General features: G+C 49.8%; 3 protein-coding genes across 4 annotated transcripts in view; 1 reads left to right on the top strand and 2 right to left on the bottom strand.

The window, feature by feature from the left end:
* LOC128270466 (neurexin-1) overlaps window positions 1–13594 on the top strand; it is a 94223-nt gene extending 80629 nt beyond the window's left edge. The window contains exons 15-21 of the mRNA XM_053007868.1: window positions 6032–6179; window positions 6257–7014; window positions 7551–7729; window positions 7798–7969; window positions 8119–8351; window positions 10924–11221; window positions 12276–13594. Coding sequence (XP_052863828.1) covers window positions 6032–6179; window positions 6257–7014; window positions 7551–7729; window positions 7798–7969; window positions 8119–8351; window positions 10924–11221; window positions 12276–13594 — 3107 coding nt within the window. The remainder of the gene's footprint in view (window positions 1–6031; window positions 6180–6256; window positions 7015–7550; window positions 7730–7797; window positions 7970–8118; window positions 8352–10923; window positions 11222–12275) is intronic.
* Window positions 13595–16270: 2676 nt separating this feature from the next.
* Window positions 16271–19248, bottom strand: LOC128272693 (116 kDa U5 small nuclear ribonucleoprotein component). Its single transcript, XM_053010558.1, has one exon. It carries the CDS (start codon window positions 19246–19248, stop codon window positions 16321–16323), a length of 2928 nt encoding a protein of 975 aa, XP_052866518.1. The 3' UTR covers window positions 16271–16320.
* Window positions 19249–20293: 1045 nt separating this feature from the next.
* LOC128273630 (zinc finger CCHC-type and RNA-binding motif-containing protein 1-like) lies at window positions 20294–21169 on the bottom strand. 2 transcript variants are annotated; one of them, XM_053011643.1, is made up of 2 exons: window positions 20861–21169; window positions 20294–20794 (listed from the first exon to the last, which is right to left on the bottom strand). In XM_053011643.1, exons 1-2 carry the CDS (start codon window positions 20980–20982, stop codon window positions 20455–20457), a joined length of 462 nt encoding a protein of 153 aa, XP_052867603.1. In that variant the 5' UTR covers window positions 20983–21169; the 3' UTR covers window positions 20294–20454. The 2 variants fall into 2 exon arrangements, with proteins under 2 accessions (XP_052867603.1, XP_052867604.1); XM_053011644.1 differs by lacking the exon at window positions 20861–21169 and having other exon boundaries at window positions 20294–20843.
* Window positions 21170–22463: the final 1294 nt, after the last annotated feature.

Genomic DNA, 22463 nt, shown 5'->3' with positions numbered 1-22463 from the left:
CATGAACGCGATGAAATTGTAATAAAATTAATGATTTCATATCACGGCGAGGAGACTGTTTCGTGTTGGTTTACCTATACCAATGCTATCCGTTGGCCATTCCGTCGAGTGTGAAGTGCCCTTGCAACATGTGTTGCAAATTATGGTCCACACATGAAAGAAACGTTATTGTAACTCACTGAAGAACTGAATTGGTTGCTACACCACCGCACGATGGAGGCGCCTGGTAGCTCACGTGCCGCCTGCATTTGCCGCTCCATTTGATGCCCAATTCCAATTATTTCAGCGCGAGATATCGAACTCACCCAAGAACTGTACATATATATTCATCACAGTGCCCAAGCGCTGGCCGCCTGCATCATGCCCGCAGTAATTATGCGACGGGCGGGGTGCATTCGGGCGGACTTTCGCTTCGCTCAACAAAAGTGCCAAATTATTTCCCCACGGATGTCAGCTCGTTCGTTGTACAATTAGCGCATACACGCCCGTGGTGCAGCACAAGCGAACTGCCTTAAAAAACTACGTCAATTTGAATTATTGTCAGTCAGCCCCCGCGATCTGCGCCTCACCGAGGAGCAGTCGATTGCGTCGGCCCCGCTGATAGCTGATCCAGCTTCTCGGGGTGCAGCATTGAATTGAAAACTTGTGCTTTTAATTGGAATTGTTCGTGGCCGGTTTTCGATTACTTCACTGGCCTTTTTTCATGTTTTTATGGCATATTTTGCGGAATCCGTGAAAATCGACACCGAACCGGCCGGTCTATAGGTGTTTCTTTTTTCACCCATTCGATTGAAGGCTCGAAATAAATCATCATTTTTCACCTCCCGAAGTGAGGTCCAATATGTGGCGCATTGTTTTACACCCATTGCCGGTTGTGTTCATCTCTTTTGTTTCGATATCGCTCTTGATATGTTACCAGAGCGAACAACATACTCATATTCAATCACCGTTCCGAGCGTTTCCCGCCCGGTAGCGAGGGATTGATTTATTTTCCTCTTCGTTCCGGGGAAATCACCATGATGGGTGTTGCGTATAACAGTTTGGGTTCCCTCCACCGCTGTCAACTCAACCTAGGCACGGTAAACGGTCCAAGCGTTGAGGATCGAACGCGTGAAGATGGATCGTTTACCGGGAGAGCAGGTCGACGACCGAGAGACCAGGGATGCGAAAAGGGCGCAAACGGAGCGTGATGAGATTAGTTGCGATCAGGAGACGGAAAGAGCAGCAATGTTTTAACACTCGGTGCTAGGAGTAATAAAGAACATTAACTACCTAACCGTGCTTAGAACATTTTTTAACCGTTGATCGCGACGACAAACAACAATGGGATTGTTTTCCACGTGGGCTTAGTTACGATCGAAATTAGCCTTCCAAACTGCTTGCTGAACTGTCGAGGGTCGACTCATCGCTTTGATGGGTTTAGGGTTAGGGTCCTAGTGGCTCTCGTGTCATCCCCGATTTTCTTCACATGTTCATGCTCAATCGCGCGATCGAGGTTCGGGAAATTCATTCACCGCGTTCATTCATCTACTTACTGATCTCGATCTCCCGTCACAATTCATTCGCCTATGCCATGCCATCATCTCGACGATAGCTTCCTGTCCTGCCCTCTTACTGACTGTCAATGCCAACCATCAAGCTCGTTTGCTGTCTCGTACCGTCGATACCTACCTACCAACACCGAACTCGGCGGCCGCTTGAAAGAGCTACGCCGGAACGCATTCTGCGGAGCTCGGACAAAGTGCCCGAGCCGAAGTGGTCGAACTTCGTGTACCACCGGATTGTCTAAATTGTCTCCACATTTACTTTAAAGCCAGTGGCTTGCGTAGGGTTGTTTAAAAGTGTCCAGCAGCAATGAGGCGGACGTCGCGATCGCGTACAAAATTACCGAACGTCAGGGCGCTACTTTATGTGCACCAAAATTTTTTACCAGTTTGTTATGTTAGTTCCGTTCTTCTTTTCTCTCTTGTTTTTCTTACCCGTATTGCTATCCAAGCGTAAACGCTACTGTTATGATTACCGTATGATAACCTAATTATTGCGATAACGTATCACTAACCAGCAATCGTAACGTATGTTTGCCACACAACCACCTACACCTGCCCACTACAAGAACGCACACGCACAGTACCGTAACCTTTAGGTCGATGCCCACCCAGTTCACCAGCCACCATTTTTTGTCCTTATGCGTAATGTTGTTACAATAGCTCGCACACGCCGGTTCCACCCTTGCTACACACACACACACATAGGCACACACCATGTAGGCGTCACACGCGACCTTAGGTTGATCGAAATTCGTCTGTATTTATTTTCTACACGGCTTAAAATTACCAATACACAATTAAATGGTAAATTTTGCACGTTCTATGAAAGGCACAGTTCAACCACGATACCACGATTCAGTAGAAGTTTAACCGTTTACATCACACGCCCCGTTTGCATCGACCGAGCCAACCTTCTCCATCTTACTAGATTACGAACGCATACTCGGCCCAAGCAAAAGACAACCAAATGTCCAAACAGCCGAACATTTCACACACCTTTTACACTCTCCTACATTTCTGCACGAACATTTGTGACTCCTGCGAAAATGCGTCCAATGTGAAAACTAGGCGCCAAAAGTCCTACAACAATAAGCCAAGGGCACACAGCAATTGGAGTTGCATTATGTTTATTGCATTCCTCTCGGGGTTCTCTCGGGACTTTAAACGGTGAGCCGTCCAGAAGAGGGCGGATTAAGCCCAAGCCCAAAGTTTTGCAATAAAATACAAAACGTTGTCTCAAAGTATATGTTTGCCACATTCGGTTACCCGAGCGGTGAGCGTGTTCCTTGAGAGTGTTTATGACCGGTAGGTTATTTAATTTTTTATGACCATCCACTCAAGCGTAATGAGAGCTCGTTCGAAAAATGTGTTGTAGCCAAATGCTTACACTCCAGGGAAGATACATCCTCAATATGCAACGAACGTGTTTCACCTCTTAAAGTGGCTCTATAAAATGCTGCTCAGAACAGTGATCATTCGCAAATATCAGATTTACTTGCATTCCGTTGCGCACAGCGCCCAGCGTTGTGTTTGCAGAAGAAAAACAGGTAAAAGTCACAACAATTCAAATTGAATCGTTACAAGAAAACAGTAACGGCAGGACCCCGTTTGTAAGTGACCAATTACAGGCACGCTACAGGAGGCACCTTCAGGCACCAGTAACCCTTCCACCAGCCGGACAGGCCTTTATTTTGTTGTTGTTTACAGTTGTTTACAGCAACTTATTGCTGTCGAGATAAATTTTCACTCCAATAAAAACCCGTGCACCGTGAGAACATTACATTTGGTTTACATTTCCCCTTGAGCGGTCAGATAATGTTTTCCTATGAATAGGCAGCCGTGTGGCTTACATTGTTCCGCACTTTAGGCAAAGACAAATAATAACGAGCTGTTACTGGCAACGACTAGACTTCCATGGGTCTGGTTCACCTGCACGCTACGGGTTATTCTCTAACATCTCAGTACCACTGTGTGGTTGACGAAGATTTCCTTGATCATTTCTGCTATCAGCAAGGATCGAACTATGTGACGCGCAGCAGAGTCACACACGTCACACTAGGACTGTTCCAACATTCTATACTAACGCGCAACACGACCACACGACGGCACACAGTATGGTAACTTATCACAAACAAAACCCACACGGCAACCAATCGAATGTAGTAGGCATTCGACTAACTCGCGCCACTCTTCCGTTTTCAAAAGCTCCTTTCCTAAGCTATCTCTTTCTGTTCGGTCACTGTTTACGATCGCGTAACTCTACTGCTGTCGCTTGCAATGCGTTTACCGATTTAGTTCACCCATGCCAAGCCAACAAGCCACGGAGCTTTGCCACGGATGGCCACGTGTCCTGTTTGGACGAGCTGGCCGCTGGCCGCAATTTTCTTTACCCTTGGTCCTGTATGCATTAATTTCACCTACTCCTTTGCCGCTGCTAGAATGAATGTGGAACGCGAGCTGCGCGAGCTATTTGTGTCCACCTTTTAGTTACACCTATAGATTCTACTGTAAGCCTGCGTAGCCTCTGCATAGCACTCGTACTCGTAATGTGTGTGTGGTCCGCGAGCACCACCGGTGGACCGATCAGTGACCGACCCAAAGCCGGAAGCTCGATCACTCGATCAGCACTTAGTGGCGATTGTTGGCGTACGCTCTGAGGGCCTCCGTAGTTCACCGTAAAGCCTCCGTAAAGCCTCTTACCTATCAGCACATGTGTATTGGCTCACCGACGTACTCACACCGGCTCTGGCGCACACCGTACGCTGCACACCGTGTACCCGTTTCCCACTCACCTCCCCAAACCCAAGCCCACATAGTCTGAACCGGGCGCACGGCGGCGCGGAAGGGCTCGATGGGCCACCGATTCCCCGAGCGAGGCCCAATAGCGCACTCACACCTCTAGCGCACATCGATTAGTGACAATGAGCCCTATCCGAGCCCTAAATCCACCCAATTGATCGAACTGATCGTGCACTCGTTACTGAAAGTTTGTTTTGACCGTACATAAACTCCACGTATACGTATTTTCGATCCGTCGACACCGATTCACGCATGCCTTTGTGTGGTGTAGTGCTTGCGCTTAGTGTAGTGGTAGTCATTTGCCTGCACCGGCTGCTCGTTTCGCGGCGATTCGCTCTCCGTTACCGATTTGTCTGCAATGATCGTCTTCGGAACTTCTTACCTACATTCTCTCTATGTCGCGCTCTTTCGGTTTTATTCTTGCCTTGGTTTTCTTGTACTTTCATTTTTTTTAACTCGTAGCATCAATTATCATTTATCATAACCCTTGCACCATTAATAATGACAATTGACACGATTAGAGGATCCATTTATCACACGTCTATCATACATCATAAGTTGGAAAGTTTTGTTTTCTACTTTGTTAGCCTGTCTTCCGTTACAGTGGCCTACGGTTTTATCCAAGTTCTCCAAATTCGTCCTCCGATACAGAATGATCTCCGATCTGGCAAGATCGATGTTTTGGCACTTTTTATTTATTCACTTATTTAATTCTTACTTTTAATTTCCTTTTTACGCTCTACGTCTTACGTTCACTCTTTTTCCTCCTCTGTATGTTTTCGATCGCCTTCCTTCCTTTTTTTCACCTTTTCGAGCCTTCCTTTTTTGTTTATTTGTTTATATGTTTGGTAAGGTTATTTTGAATCCTTGTTTTACGTCTTTCACCGTTCCATTATTTTGTTTAACTCTTTCTTCTTAGTTGCCATCAATAATCATTTGTCGTAGCCAATGATAGTGGATCCACTTAGCATGTCTATCATACATTTTCCATTTGGGTTATGCTCCATTTTATTACTTTCTTAACAATTTATTTCGTTCCATATCTTACTCAATGTTTTCCAAATAAGTTTCTTTTTCTAATTAAGCCGATCATTCTCTACGATCCAAGCATCCCGGCATACTGGCCCCTACTAACTGTACACACACATACACACAAGCCTGGAAACCGTTCGCATTTCCCCTAGGGACGCAGTGTGCATCAACCGAACGGACCACCGTCAGGTGGAACCCAAGTGTCGCATCGTCCTCCCTTGCATCAAACACCCCCCTGTTGCCTGCCTGTACGATGTTTAGGTTCGATGTTGTCCTGTTGTCCTTTTTCGGTTTTCTTTTTCATTTCGGTTTTTGAATGCCTTCTGTCTGTCCCCACTAGTTGAGCCCCAGCCCCGTCCCCACGCCTTACTCCATCAAAAGTCCTTGAATAGAAGGAGAAACCGCTTTCCCCGCCCCGCCTTGATCACGGTATGAACATGTTACACGTAGTTCCAGGGACCGGGGCGGCCCGTTAGCTCTGTTAGCCGCGCCCTGGAGCGGCTTATCCGCCCGCTGTTCCGTGTAGTTCCGTCCGTTGTACGCGGCCGCCATTTACTGGATGTTGCCTTGTTGTTCTCTTGTTTCCGCTTTCTTCGCATCCCTGTGGCGGGCGGACCCTCCTCATCGGACCCTCCGCACCGGCCAACCGACAGCGGAAGCCATTCTGGGGCGCCACAGCACGCTCGAGGTGAAGTCGATCCATCTGGGCGGACTGTTTCACGCGGAGGAAGAAATCCAGATGACGGCCGCCATGCCCAACTTTGTCGGCCAGCTGCAGGGCTTCGTCTACAATGGCCACCGGTAACCGGGATAGGGCTGGGCAACGCCCGCCCAACCCAACCACACTAACCTCTGCGACCTCTGCTCCGTCCGCGCAGGTACATCGACCTGGTGAAAACGCTCGGTCCCGAGCTGTCATCGCTGCCGACGACCACGTTCAAGCTGACGGCCCGGTTCGTCAACTCACCGCCCGGTTCGCCGTACCTGCCGGCCACGTTCCGCTCGAAGCACTCGTACGTCGGCCTGCCCATCCTGAAGGCGTACTCGTCCGTGTTCATCGACTTCCGGTTCAAAACGCTCGAACCGAACGGGCTGCTGTTCTTCAACGGCGGCAAGCGGTCCGACTTCCTCGGGGTGGAGCTCGTCAACGGTCACATCCACTACGTGTTCGACCTGGGCGACGGGGCGATTACGCTGCGCGACAAGGCCCGCATCCACATGAACGACAATCGGTGGCACTCGGTCAGCATCCGGCGGCCCGGCCCGAAGACGCACACCCTGGCCGTGGACGAGTCGATCGAGATCTATACCGCGACCGGCAACAACATGCACCTGGAGCTGGAAGGAATCCTGTACGTGGGCGGCGTGTTTAAGGACATGTACACGCGGCTGCCGGCGAGCATTGCGTCGCGCTCCGGGTTCGAGGGCTGCATCGCGTCGGTCGACCTGGCCGACACGTCGCCCAGCCTGACGGAGGACGCCGTCGTTCCGAGCTCGCTGGTGGTGTCCGGCTGCGAAGGGCCAACCAAGTGCAGCCAGAATGCATGCGCCAACCGGGGCGTCTGCGTGCAGCAGTGGAACGCCTATGCCTGCGAGTGTGACATGACCTCCTTCACCGGTCCCACCTGCTACGATGGTACGTAGAGCGCCGATTTCTATGACGTCTGCGTCTATTCCTAGAACCTAGGAGAACTCGGCAAGTCGCAACAAGCAAGACGCCCGCGGACACACTGCGGAACCTCAGCGCTTTTTTTGGCGCGGATTTTTGGTCTCTAATATGGCTCCTTGGATGTCAACCGTCAAACCTACCACACAGACTACAGAAACACGATCTGAATCGATCCATCTCTGAACAGAATAGTGACACTAATAGTGATGAACAATAGATGATCACGGTCAAGTCAGGATGTGCTGGCCAAGAAGGTGTTGTTGACTGTCTGGGGGATTGGCATGGAATTATCCACTATAAGCTGCCAGTGCCTCGACTGCTAAACTTTTTTAGACTTGCACCTTTCTATAGTTGACGGAAGGAATCGTTAAGATTACAGCCGTTCAGGGACGAGGACTACTATTAGAGGACCAACAGAACGGTGCCTTATAAATGGGTGCATTGTGGCGCTATTGGTACGAAATTAGCTGATTCACTGCTATACTCCCTTCTCTAACCGACAGAATCCATTTCGTACGAGTTCAGCAACAGCAAGGGCCTCATACAGTACAACTTTCCGCCGGGTCGCCAGCCGGACACGGAGGAGGACAGCATAGCGCTCGGTTTCGTTACTACCAAGTCCGATGCCGTGCTGCTGCGCATCGAGAGCTCGACCACACAGGACTACATCGAGATGGAGATCGTAAGTGGTGCAGCGCAGACGCTGCGAAGGCTTTTCCGCTCATCTTACCGTGCCATCTCCGTTTCCAGGTGGAGGGCAACGTGTTCACCGTGTACAACGTGGGCACGCAAGATCTGCCCCTCGGTGAGGTGGCCGTGAAGGTGAACGACAATAACTACCACATCGTGCGCTTCACCCGAACGGGCGCCAACGCTACGCTGCAGATCGACGATTACAACGTCCAGACAGTGACGTCGATCGGTAAGACCAGGATCACCGTTGCTAAGGTGTTCGCTGTTGAGTACAACGTTCGGATTCCGAGACCGTTAAGGCCGTTAGAATCCGTGGCTGCTCACGAAAGTGTTGCAGGGTGCCAACCAATCCACTAACGAGCCTCGTTCCTTCCACAGGGCACCAGTCGACCGTGTTCACCTCGATGGCCAACATCCAGGTCGGTGGTAAGATCGCCCGCAACGGACGGTCGCGCATCGAGCGCCCGTTCAGCGGGGTCATCGCCGGTCTGTCCGTCAACCGGTTGCGCGTCCTCGACCTGGCCGCGGAGCGCGATCCGCACATCAACGTACGGGGCGACGTACAATTGGTAACTGGCGTTTTAGATAGAAATGACCAAAGAATGCAGCAGGTTAGAACTTTAAACGAAAAGCAATTTCTCGTATCTCGAAAATGCTCTCTCTGTCTCTCTTTTTCTCTACTCTCTCTCTCTCTCAATTTCTGTTTTAATCGTTACGTTTTTTCTTTGAATCTGACTGTTACTTTACCACTCCATTGCGTCCAGTGTGGTTAATCGAACTGTTTGTTTGTGTTCTGGTTCTTGGTTCTGTTCTAATTTTGCTGTCCGCACTTGTTGTTCCGATTAGTTACGCGTTTGATTTTGTACAAACCGTTTTGCACAGTTCCTTGCCACCAAGTGCACATTTCTTAGTTTGGAGTTGTTCCTCAGTTCCTACGCCGAATCCGTATGGGCCACGCAGCGCATTCGGCGAGCAGTGCTTAGTTCGTTGTTTCCCCTCTTACCAGGGGGGCCAATATGTTTCTTAGCTTTGTAGTGAGTGTCCTGTTCGGTGCTGTTCACATTACGAAGACGGGAACTGAGCAACTGTCCACGTTCTTCTGCCCGTTCATGCTTTGTACTAATGCACAGTTGAGTTTGATTTAAGCTGCACAACCAGAATCGCAACCCCGCACGCCGTCTATTAATATCAACACCGAACATGGGCGCATCCTCGCTCACGCTTTGCCGCATACTTTTGGGCCACTACATCTGGACTCGATGAGGTTCCTGAAAATGTATCTGGGCTCCTTTTATTGCCAGAGTATTAGGTTCGGGGTAGCAAGTCAAGCGTCAAATGAGCACGGCACCGTTACCGGATATGATCTCCTGTGACGTTTTAAAAGAATATGAAAATATCTAAACTACGAGTTGAAAATCGGAAAAGAAACTAACATCAATACACGCCGTAGCTTATATAGATAGATACTCAAAAAGTATCGCGACTTTAAAATTTCTTTAAAAAATTATATAAATTTACTCATGAATATCTATTTTGTGAGTCTTAAAGTAATTCCTATTCAGTTCGATTTCCGGACCAAGAAACAGTCACAGTGGACTAACTCTGGAAAATACGGTGGTTCCCACAAATCTGGGCATTTGTGGCGGATTCTTTCACGCAAATTGAGCACAACTTGCGGATAATATTCCTTATTGACCGTCCTACCCTTAAGCTTAACAACTCATGATGCACCCCGTCCCTTCAATCGAAGAAAACTGTAAGCAAAACTGCTCACAATCGACTGAACTTGGCTCTTTGTCGTTCACATCTCGGCCCTCTGAGAACATTTTGAAACATCGATAAACGATGCTGTTGGTCACAATAGCTGCACCGTAAGCCACAGTCAACATTCGGCATGCGTTCGTGCACTCCATTTTGTTTTTCACACAAAATTTGATGCAGTTTCTTTGCCATCAATTTTTTTTGAATAAATAAAAGACGAAGATGAGCCAAAACAGTTGTTGTGGGCTGAATCTCGATCATGAAGTAGCAATGTGAGCTCCACTAAGCTTGGCAAGTTCGTTGGCGAGAGCATTCAGCTACACTCTTCGTCCTCAGGTCGAGTAGTGAGAAGTGTTTTAACAGAAATTCTTTATAAAGTATAGTCGTTCCCCGCACGGAGCACTTTCGTTAAGCCTCGCTAATGAAACGATAAGAAAAAGGCACGTGCTCCAACTGGCAAACTTTAAATGACCCACACCCACGTACTGCTGGCTGGCCAGTGGACTGCAACCCGCGAGGGCCGCTAGAGCCCGTGGCCAACGCAACTTTGCCCTCTGTTCAGTTCTGTCGCCCGGTTTCCTTTCTGTCCCGATTATGGGTTTGGTTTCTTTTCGCCGCGATTTCGTTTCGACCCCTCGGACTCCGTTACTAAAGGACCTATTAAGAGGCTGAGACCTGTAACCCGATAGCTCTAGCCAACCAACCAACAGATTCTCAACTTTGTCCTTTCCTTTTACTTGCACACAGGAGATGCGCACCTAAGACCCCATAGCAAAACCGAAAACCAAAGCGAATGGGAGCAAAGTTAGGCGAAAGCAATGGCCAAAGAACTGTTGTCGCTGCGATTGTTTTTCCCGAACTGTGTTATGTCGTTTGTTTAACCAGCTGCAATCGAAACACTTCACCACCCACTTCGCCCAACCTCCGCTCATTCCCCGTCAACCCACACTTTCGAAGGCGATACAGAAACTCAAATACACACTCACACACCATGATCGCAATAGGACATCCGACACAAGAGGAGGCTCAAGAGCCAAGCCACAGGCCCACAGAGAACACTGAAAACAGTTCGATACACCCCGGTTTCAACCTCCCTCCCTCACCGGTCCTTCATCACGCACACCCCGCGCTTCATTCCGCTTCATCGCTCAGCCACTTGCAGTCCGCTCCGGGATGCCGGATTGCTCTGCCGTTGCCAGTAGTTGTTCGTGTAGCTTTCGCACATTTTTGCACGAACGCACCGAAAGCAGCCTGCAGCACCACCAACCCACACACATACACACACACAAACATGCTCGCACACACTCGCACACCATTTTATCGGGCACCACTTTCCATTGCGCTCATCCTACACCACGCTTCAGCAGAGGGCGTGAGCTGACCGTAAGAATTAAACTGAAGAACTCTTCCGATCCTTTCAAGACACCGGCCAGCGGCTACCCGGGCGTGATGGACGACCTGATCTTCAGCGGGGCCGGCTCGGGGTGCCGCGGGGACGACGAGGACGAGTGCACGCCCCCGTTCGAGAACGGTTCCGGCGATGAGCTGATCACGCCGGTGTACGTGCCGCCGACGAAGCAAACGGCCACCACCGCGTCCGGCGGGCGGGGTCGCGGGAAGCCGGGCGAGAAGCCGGGCTGCGACGATGAAGACTGTCTGCCCGGTTCCGGGAGCGGCGAGGTGACGGAGGTGGTCACCTCTTCGACGGCCAGAAGCTCGGGTAGGTTGCAACAACCCCGGGCTCTGGGCTGGCCCCGAGCCCCGAGCCCTGGAAACACAAAACTCTAACCCCTACGGCGAGCGGTTGTTGCTGGGAAGTTGCGGTTGAGGGAAGGGTCAAAGCTGTGTCTTTCCGCGCACACAACTGCGTCAAGTATCGAGGTCGAGGTGCAGGGAAGCCGCCATCAAAATCAAAAGGAATCCAGAAATCCAGATCCAGACCAAATTTCCAGAAGGGCGATCAAGTCCAGGCAGCATTTTATTGGCCCACCTAGTTGGATGTTCCCTTACCTAACTAGTTTGCAACGCAATCGCAATGTCTTAACACATGGGCTGAAAAATCTCGAGCTTTATTGGATTTGTTTTTTTTTTGTAGAACGATTTCTGTTTTGTCTCAAAATAGGCCTCAGTTTGAGCGATAACCTCTTCAATCGAGCGAAATTTCTGACAGATGAGGTTTTGTTTTGGGGTGTCCGAATAGCCAGTAGTCGCTGGGAGCCAAATCTTCCCAATACGGTGGATTTAGTTTTGCCATTGTTTTGATTGCCTTGGGACACGGTGCGTTGTCTTGATGAAGCAACATTTGTTTCTGTACAATTTCGGCCTTTAAACGCTCCAACGACGCTATATAATATTCATTGTTGATAGTATCTCTCTTCTCAAGACAGTCGATGAATATTACACCATGCACATCCCAAAACACCGAGACCGTAGCTTTCCAGTCGATTGTTGTGCTTTCGACGACTCTTTGGACGAAGTTAACCAGTTGCACTCCACTTAGATGTCGATCGTTTCGATTCCCGAGTGAAGTGAAGGATCCATTAGTTCCATCTCTTATCGGCCAATGCGTCATCTGGTATCTTGGTCATTGGTCACCACGTTTGAAGCCACCAACGTTTTATCACTGTTTCTGATGGATCATTGTTCTTAACCGACCGCTTTGGGACCTTCGCTTCGGGTTAGAGCTGGAAGGTGCTCCAATGACAATGGCCAGATGAAAGTCGCCCGAAAATCCGGAGACTGGCTCTGACCCGTTTTGTGTTCCGTTTTTGCAGAGACCAGTCCGGACATGACGTACACCACCGTCGACTTCGACAGGAAGCCCGGTGGCACGACTTCCCTCACGACCCTGGGCCGGACGCCGGACACCTACTCGCCGTCGTCGTCCCACACGACCAGCGAAATGGACACGACGAGCGGGACGAGCGGTGGGGCCGGTGGCACGACGGGTGGCGCTTACGGCACCAGCGTCTACGGTGGGGCCCCCGACGGAAGCTACGGTACGACGGTGTCGATGGGCACGACCGGATTCGGACCCGGCACCGGCACCACGGCCGGCGGTCGGCCGATATTCGGATCGACGGCGGGCGGCACCACGACGGTCGGGCTGAGCAGCACGTACGGGTCGACCACGCAGCAGCAGCAGCAGCAGCAGCAAACGCCTCCGTCGACCACGACCGATCGATCCCGGAACCAGGAGCAGGGCACCACGTTCGGCGCAGGGCAGACGGCGTCAACGGGCGCGGACGAGGACGGGGACGACGGGGCGCACGGGGCACACTTTGGCCCCGCGACCGACTACGGCAACGGGGGCGACGGCGAGGAACCGCCCAGGACGACCGTCCAGCAGACGTACCCCGGGCTGCGGCCCACGCGGGCCCCCGAGGTGCCTCCGAACCCGGAACCGGAGCCACCGTACCCGCCGCACCCGCAACCGCCGTACCCGCCGCCGACGCGCCTCCCTAAGCACAAGGGCGGCCGGATCAACTCAGAGGCCGAGGAGCGCACGGCCATGATCATCGGCATCGTGGCCGGGGCACTGATCGCCGTCATCCTCGTCATCCTGCTCGTCCTGTGGATCAAGTCGAACGGCGATCGCTCGTACAAGACGGAGCACGACAAGAGCGGCCTGTACGGGCAGGGGCCGAGCGCGGCCCTGCTCGGTGGGTCCCACGGGAACTCGGGCAGCGGTCACCACTACAACCAGCAGTCGCAGGCGGCCCAGCCACCCGCGCACCACCAGCCAGCTTCCGCGCACCACCACCACCAGCAGCAGCAGCCGCAGCACCACCACCAGCCGTCGGCGCCGCCCCACTACAACGTGCACCACTCGAACGGGGGCAGCACGCTGCCGCTGAACGGTTCCCTGCGCCACCACGGCCACCCGGGCAACGGGATGGGCAGCGGGGGCAGCATGAGCATGGGCTACGGCGGGCTGAACGGTAGCGGTAGCGACAAGGGCAGCATGCAGTCCAGCGGCGGTGGCGGGGGCGCCAGTGGCGGCGGCGCAGGGGGCGGTGGTTCCGGCGGAATGGCACAGCCGCAGCGCCAGAAGAGCCGCAACTCGAAAGACATCAAGGAGTGGTACGTCTAAGCACCGGGTCCTCGGTGTGGTGAACGCACAAAGCGAACCCAAACGGGAAATAGCGGTAGAGTTACGAGTAGGATCTAGCACTCCGAGTCCGATGGCCCAAAGGATTGCGGATGGCGGATGGCGGCGGTTGCCGAGTGTTTGTTAGGACATAAGGTTACGGCAGGTTAAGTGTTCGGTGTGAAGCGCGTTACCGGATGCACAAAATGCGGGTGTACATAGAGACGGGGTTTGGTCCGTCAGGAGCAGTGGGACGGTCAGAGAGTCAGATTCATAGCGCGCGCACGGCGGCCATGTATAGTGAAAAGAAACGGTACGAATTGCCCAACAAGGGACTAACCGGGAAGGGAACGATTGGGAGCGAAGGCGCGAAGCTGCCCCGACCGATCACTGACCGATCGATCGGGCAGAGCACCGCAAACGAAGCCGCTTGACAGCGAGCCAGGAGTCACTTGACAGAAGCGACCGACCGAGGAGGAGCACTCATTGTTAATCTCTTACTGCACTGCAACATGTTGGGCCTGTTTTGATTTCGCACCACGCGTCCTGGAACGCATTCCTGGCGGGGGGCCTAGGTGTCACTTGACAGCTGGTGGACAGCAACTGCCACCCCCGGCCAAGCATCCGCTGGAACGTGGTTCAGAGCCGCGAGAATTGAACGAACATTGGGCGCGACCGAGAGAACCGACACCTAAAAGCTTTAGTAACAACCTAAGAAACCGAGCACTGGGATTGGAATTGTTGGCTAAGGTCGAGAGACGGTGTCGAGAGCGAGAGAGAGAGAGAAAGAGAGGGGGGCTTTTAGTACGATAACTTGTAAGAGAATGGGGCCCGATTGGGCTGCCGGTGAGAAACGAAATCACCGGGGGTCGACTGTGACAGACGGGATGCAGTAGGTTTGTGGGGCTCGGGATCCGGGTTTTTGGCCGAGCTGGCTGAGAACCTGCGATTATGATTCGTTTTCTGTACCCCTCGTTTTCCTTTGCGCCACCTGAGACCGTTTACCGAACCGGTGGCCTCGGGTTAGTCGGGGTGGCCAAAAGCGCGCCAGCGTCATGTAGGGTCCAGTTCAGTTCAACGTTAATTAATCATAATGTGCGGCAACGCGACACACCGAGCCGCGGCAGCAGACAGTGGCCGTAACGTTAAGCATAGGATGCAGTAAGCAACAAACAGACAAAGCAAAAGAAATGAAAACTCTATTACACCGAACTCCGGTAATGGCAAATTGTTTTTTCTGCACAAATTTACTCTAATCTAAGAACTCGTGAGGGGTTGACCCTCTAACACGAAAGCCGGGTCGAGGCGGTCATCAGTCGAAAAATGGGCTCCGTTACACGAGTGGGGAAAAAGCCGACCATAGCACGAAAAGAGAGAGATATAATATATATACAAACATACAGCCGTTTAGTATTAATATAATGCGAAGAGCATAAACCAGAACACCCTACGCCCCTAGACACCTACACTCACACAAACACTGTTTGATACATTCTGCAAAATGTACCGGGTCTATACGTTGAGAATCGGGACTTTTTTCACACACAAAAAATGTTTATTAAAATTTACAGACGAAAGAATTCTTCGACTTTTTAAGCAAACTAATTAGTCATCCCATTTCGACTTCCTCATAGAAAAACGAAGGGCTGCTCAGCCAATACGTGTCCCATCGATGAAAAAGAATGATATTCGGAAAGAGCCAAGTCTGGCGAATAACGTTTGTTGCTTTTTGGGCGCATGTTGCGTTTGGGTTGTTTTGCTTTTTGGGCACATGTCAGCTTCACTTCACGAGGTACCAGGCGCCTCCATTCTAGAAAACAGAAACGGCTTTTGGTTGTTTTTCGATCAATGCATGGTTAAAATTGATCATTTGTTGTCAGTAGCGATCGGAATTAACGTTTTCATCAGGTTTTAGGAGCTTGTGAAGCATCGCACCTTTCTGTCCCATCAGAAAGTTCGTTTTTTGGAGTCCTTCGACGCTTTTTGTTTGTTAAGTCAAAATCGCCATTTTGAATTTTTTTAAACCAGTCAAAGCACTGTGATCTTCCAAACACAGGTTCCGACAAACATTTGGTGCGATTCCGAAGCAGTTTTCTTCAAGAGGAGCAGAAAAATAAAAATCTCCGCAAAGGCACAAAAATTGACTTAGTTTAACCCTTTTAAAGATGGGTTGCAAGCCGAAATATTTTTTTTCGACCTGAAATCATTCACCTGATGTCAACACAAGGTAATGATGAATGAACAGCAAATCTGGGAAGTCCCAATCTCTTTACAGGTACAGTAGGTACAGTCATCTTTTTAAAACTCCGATTCTCAACGTATAGACCTGGTAAAGGCGAAAGCGAAAATGCGATCGACATGTACGGTATTGGGCAAAAGATTTGCAACTCACCACTGCACACTCATAAAACCACTTTTCGAATGCATTTGCTGCTGGGATGGGTTATTTTATTGTCCTACATCTTTTGTCGTAGTGTTGTACTCGTGCTTTCCCTTCGCAACCTTACCGGTAATTAATATGGCGTAATTGTATTTGCAATTGCAATTCGAATTGGGTAATCGCACGGACTACACATGTATTGTGAGTTGTAAGAAATCGAAGGGTTGACACGAGATGGGCGATAGAAGAAAACGAAAAACACTTATTGAATGTTGTATAGCACGGATACTATGAAAGTTTTATTTATGCTTAAATAGTTTGAACCGCTCACGAAGCGAGATCAAGCGGCTTAGATCGGATAGTTAAGCAACACATCCTGACGAGCAAGCTCGAGCAACATTGGATCATCGAAAAATTTGTTAATAGAAACGTCCTCCGAAAGTCCTTTGCGGCGACGCGTCTTGATCATAAATTCGCGAGCCAGATGGGTGGCGGGTTGCGGTTCCAGCGGCCGGATGACGATGCTCTTGTCGAGTGGATCACCCGGCACGATCTGCCAGTGATGAAACACCGACAAACAGAACGCTTGGCCCTGCGTGTGCGTCCGCAGGTCGGTTTCGAAGCCAAACGAATCGATCGCCGGTATGAACGCCTTGATGAGGTACAGCGGTGAACCTGGAACGGGCGCATCCTGCGTGACGTGTCCACGACGACGTGCGAGCACGGTGTACACGGAAGAGACACAATCGGCTGGCGCCTGCACCTCGACAAAGAGATACGGTTCCATGAGACGAGGCGTCGCCATAAGGAACGCGGAGTATGCGACACGTCGCGCCGTCGGAATGATCTGGCCACCTCCTCTGTGCTTTGGTTCAGGCGCGATGGTTGCATCGAGTATCTTAAACTTGACGTTTCGAATCGGTTCCTCGCACAGTGGGCCTTCACGTGTACCCCACTGGAAGCCCTGTACGATCGAGTCCTTGACTGCACCGAGCAGCGTCTTGTCAACCTCGAACGGCAGCGTGTCATCGACAAGAATATTGGGCCCTGTGTTGTCCGGCCCGAACGCCCAGATTGACCGGGCCGCCAACAGATCCCACTGGTAGTTGACTTGAAAGAACTCGCCCAATTTCTTCTTGTTCCACCCAATGGCCACCGTCTCATTCTCAATGTCCTCCGCCAGTCCCTTCTCTAGCGGTTCAGCAATCATCGTGATCTTGTTTTGTTTGTTGGGCGTCTCGGCGAAACACTTCAGAGAGCTCGTCTCGACGACACTCTCACAGAACGCCACCACCGGGTCGGCCACCTTGATGTCGATCTCCGAGTACATTTTCCGCAGGTCGTGCATGACGCAGTCGAGATAAAGTTCGCCCGTACCGAGGATCACGTGCTCGCCCGACTCTTCTACGCGCGTCGAAAGCAAAGGGTAGGATTTGTTCACCTTGCGCAACCCGTCCAGCATCTTGGGCAGCTCTGACGGGTTGACAGGCTCCACTGCGATCTTGATCACGCTCTGCGTGTTGAACTTGAGCGGCCGGAAAATGGACACGTCCCCGTCCATCTGCACGTCGGTGATGGTCGACGTTTTCACGATGCACTGATCGATGCCCTCGATCAACACCCAGTTTCCCGCCGGCACCCGGTTCAGCTCGATCTTGTAGCGTGCCTCGTACACCCACAGACGCCCGACCTGCAGCACTCGGCTGTCCTCCTCGTCCAGTAGCGAATAGTTTTCGCCAAGTACGCGCACTTCCTGGCCGGCGTGCAGTGTGCCACTCATAACGCGCCCCAGCACCTGAAAAAACGTGCAGTCCTCCGTTGGGTACATCTTCGAGCTGTGCACCATCAGCTGTGCGTTCGCATCGCAGCTCAGCATGTCCTGATAGATATTCTTCCGCACCCCCGTGTAGATGTGATCGATCTTGCAAGGGGCATTATCCAGCGGTGACCGCACGTGCTCGACGCACATTTGCACAAACCCACAGAAATCTCCGACAAATCGATTGCAAATGGTACGTAGCAATGGCCGGATGTTGCATTTCATCTCCTCCTGCGTCACCGGGATATGCAGCTCGGCGAGTGTGTCAGCGAGCGTGGTATCCACATCACCGACCACCTGGGCGAACAATTTGTATAGCGGCTCGAGCACGAATTCCACGAAGCTGCGCTGGGCCGAACTGTGCGGAGGTTTTCGCGTGAATTTGCGCGATTTGCTGTGAAAGTAAGCGTCACCCCACAGACGTTTGGCAAACTCGTCCATGTTCACGCCTTCGTACGTGTCGGCGTACAGCCGGGCAAACGACTTGAGCGTAAAGCATACCCCGTACAGCGAGCTAGCGAAGCAAACGTTGCCGAGCACGGGCGACACCGGACGCACGGACGCGTCACCATGCAGCGCCAGCAAACCGTTAATTTCCTCCACGATGTGGCGCAACTTGAAGTAAGCATCCTGAGGCGGAAGCTTCAGCTCGAGGATCAGCCGGTCAATCTTGTTGATACAGACAGTCAACGCTAGTTTCTCCTGAATCGCGTGCTTCAGCAGCCGCTCTGTGTTAAGCGCCACTCCTTCGGCTGCGTCGACGAACAGGACCACGCCGTCGCACAGCCGCATGGGAGCCGTAACCTCGTCGGAGAAGTTTACGTGGCCGGGCGTGTCGAACACGTTTATAAGAAAGCTTTTCCCCTTTACATCCGGCAGCACGAGTGTCATTGGAGTCGCCTTGATACTGACGCCCCGCTCCTGTTCCGTGAACAGAGTGTCCGTGTAGCGCAGGTTGCGCTCCTCCATGCTACGCAACTGTGGATGCGTCTGGCGCACGAGGCAATCGACGAACGTCGTTTTACCATGGTGGAGGTGGCCGATCAAAGCGACGTTGCGGATTAATGTCGGTGTGTCCATCAAATCGGAGAGAAACTCCATTTTGTACGTCGTTTCGGGTAGCTCCTGTGCTTTCAGCTGAAACTTGACCCGTTTGGCGGGCTCGATCAGGGGCTTATCGAGCGGCTGAGCGTCCTCCTCCTGTACGATTGTTTCGACTTCCTCGCCGTACACCTCAAGTGAGCTCGGATAGTAACGCTTGTCTTCGTGCAGCACTACCGCCTTGGAGCGCTTGTCTTCATCCTCCGGGTCCGGACCCTCATCATCGAGCGGATCCTCCTCGTCGTCTTCTTCTTGCTGCTGATCCGCCTGTCCATAGATGCTTTGATCGTCATCCTCGTCGCTTTCTAGATCGGGGCCAATGTAGTTGCCAAACTCATCATATGACGCCGAATCCATCACGAAGCGACGTCTTCCAACCGGCGTGGCGCGAAAAAACCTTCTCAACTATGTTATTCTTTCGATATTTGAGTACCGCTGAGCGTGTGCGTACGGGTCTGTGGTCGGTTGTACGAAGATCAACAGAAATGGGCACAATTCAACACAACAAACATATTAGGATAATTGAAATTACAACCACAAAATATATTCTTGTTTTCTACCCAAACAAAGCCACTCTTTGGCATGCTTCGCGAAAAGCAACCAGTCAACTGAGCGCCCCATTGATTTATACCATCACCTTCAGTACTTCAACAAAAATAACCAATAATGCAAATTGAAAAATTATGCTAAAGTCCACACAAAGTGATGAAATTTATATTACAGTCCACACATTTCCACGATATTTCTACTCGTTATATTAAACTAAAAAGTAAGTAAAATTACATTTTTGAATTTTTAATATAAACGTATAAACAGTCTCACCTCCGCCAGGAGCTGTCAAGCAGTCGCAATTCCGTTCGCCCTACACAGCCGCTTAACAACAAACAAGCTTAACAAGGATTAACAAAGTGGTTAACAACAAACGCTTAGCAAAGTCTGCACCAAAAGAAGTCGTGCAAACGTGGCCAAACTTATCCTTTCGCAGCTGCAGCCTTCTAACGCTGCTCCCCTCGTCACGCCTGTTGTAGCTGCAGTGTTACGGCTCGACAGGCCCGATCGAAGCGCTGCCAGCTCTCCGGGCTTCGTAATATCTCCCTCGCCAGGTTGTCCGGCGTGTTAGTTGTTATTTGTTACTATCTTTTAGGAGACTGAGCATGACGCTTCTTTCATCTCTTGTGGGAAGAACTTTCTTTCTGTTTTTATAAAAGGAAGAAAGTTATTCCCACAAGAGATGAAAGAAGCGTAAGCGACTGATGATGATGCTAACAAATACAAAAATTGCTATCTGTACACGAAAATAGTAAACTATTTACTTCGGCTAAGGTCGCATCGAAAAGAAACTACAAAACCTCCTAACCACGATATTTCAATCAAAAATTTACTCGTATTAGTACACATTGTATTTATTTTTAACGTAAGCACAAACGCATGTTAAGTTCCTTTGTTTGGTTACTGGATGGATACGAATTAAGATCATTCATCGCTAAAATCATTGTGTTTCTTATACTGAACTCTGCTGATAGTTTCTAGCCGCCCTCCGATGCCTAAATTATCGTTGTCCGATTACTCAAAGTCCTCGACAGCATCGTGCTGTGAATGTGTCCTTCCATTTGTATTTTTGTGTGGTGGTGTCTTGCTGCCGAGAACATTCTTTGGGCAGCTGTAACTCAAATGACCATCACTGCCACACTCGAAGCAACGACTCTTATTCGGATAATGTTTCCGGTGAGCATTCTTCAGTGCTTTGCCGTTATCCTTCGCTATACTCGCCTTCAACATACGTCCAAACATCTCCGCATTGTTGCAGGCATTGCAGCACTCAAGTGCCTCTTGTGGCTTGGAATAGAGGATAAAAGCAACGCCCTTGCTTTTTCTAGTCATCTTGTCTCGAAGAATAGTAACCCTGCCATTAAAGAAACAAACATTGCACTACATTCGATGGTGATTACTATACACACAAGTAGTTTACTTTATAATTTTCCCGTGAATAGCGAATAATTTATTCACATCAATGTTTGTTAAATTGAAAGGAAGATTAGACACATATGCTGTGCAACGCACGTCCGGAACGGAGAGCCGTTTTTGGTCCATATTTCTTCCTTTCTGCCCTTATTCGTTGCACAGTTGCAAAATAATCAAGCAAGAACGAAATCTATCACTCAATCAAACCATCTTTTTTATATTTTTGCAAGTAAGGGAATGGAAGAGGGGAAATCAAAGCATCTTCAATGTTCAGAATGTTTACAAACAACTTTGACAACAAACTCTTTGCGCATCTTTTTTTATTATCTCTGTGAGCCTTGGGAAAAAGAGAACGGTTCGAGTTTCAAAAGAAACCTTTACTTCACGGTTTACGATCTTCTGTTTCACGAAATTTCGCATGCAGTGTACATTTTTACACCAGTGAATGAACTTTACCCCCGCTGATAGAGCATGCGGTAACGCTCTTCGCTGTCACACAGCCGGCCATGGTTTCGATTCCCGATACTAGCGTGACGGGGGTTGGCGCGGGACCAACAACCCCGCCCGTAAAAACAAACTGTTACAGAAAGCATCCAGAGCAGAATCGATTGTTTTCGCTTCGTGTGGCCCTCCAGTTACACCTTGGGAGCGCGGGTAAAGTAAAATAAGAATCCAAATATCTTCAAGACTACAATGTATTTTTTTTAACCGGCGCTGTAGATTTATGCACCTTGATCTCTAAACCTTAAAAACCAATTTGATTTTCGGTTTATTTCTTCTTTGTGCAAGTGCAATTGCATAAGCGCAAGAAAAATGAATTGTATAGCAAATTTGCTTTATATCATATCAACCCTCATCACATAACCAATCGAAATAATTGAAACAAACAATTGAATTTGAAAAATAATACATTTCGATTCAAATCGTAATTTTTTGTAACTATAGTTACTGCAGTTTTGGAAGCACTTGCTCGCTGTTACACGATGAGAAAAAGCATTTAAATTACTTTGAATTTACATTTTATTTCAGAAAAGTTTGTATAAGAGCTCAAGGAATGAATGAACAATATACATTCGGTACATGCGGTACACTTGAATTTTTCTCAAATATTTTTTCATTTGATTAAACTATAAAAGGATTTTTAGTGTTGGCATTTTGAATGTTTGTTTTAACGGACAAATTAAATTGAATGCGTTAAAAAGCAAACGCATTTAGAAGCAAACGCGTTTAGACGCAAACGCGTTTAAACGCAAATGCGTTTTCGTGTTTTAGTACAACTTCTGAACGACAGCTTGATGTGTCAGTTAAGCTGTGCCGGTATTTCTTATTTCCTACAATGGCGTCGTAGCAAAGAGTGCCTTTTGTGGAACGGTGCGTTCCTAATTTGATTTTTGAGAAAAAAGGTGTGAAATGGTTTCTAATTTTCTGGCCAATACGACATTAACGATGATAAATTAAAGTTTAGGATACATGGATATCAATTTTCTATCGTGTCTTGTTAAGTGTACTTTGGCATGATGCCTTACAAGTTGGCCTAACCCCGAAGTTGGGTATTTTGAGCCATTTGATCGTTTCGCCGGTAAGTTTATCGACAACTTTATTTCGAGCCA

The sequence above is a fragment of the Anopheles cruzii genome, chromosome 3 (genome assembly GCF_943734635.1).
Source record: "Anopheles cruzii chromosome 3, idAnoCruzAS_RS32_06, whole genome shotgun sequence".
In the NCBI taxonomy this organism is placed as follows: domain Eukaryota; kingdom Metazoa; phylum Arthropoda; class Insecta; order Diptera; family Culicidae; genus Anopheles; species Anopheles cruzii.
This window is presented reverse-complemented; position numbering and strand designations above follow the sequence as displayed.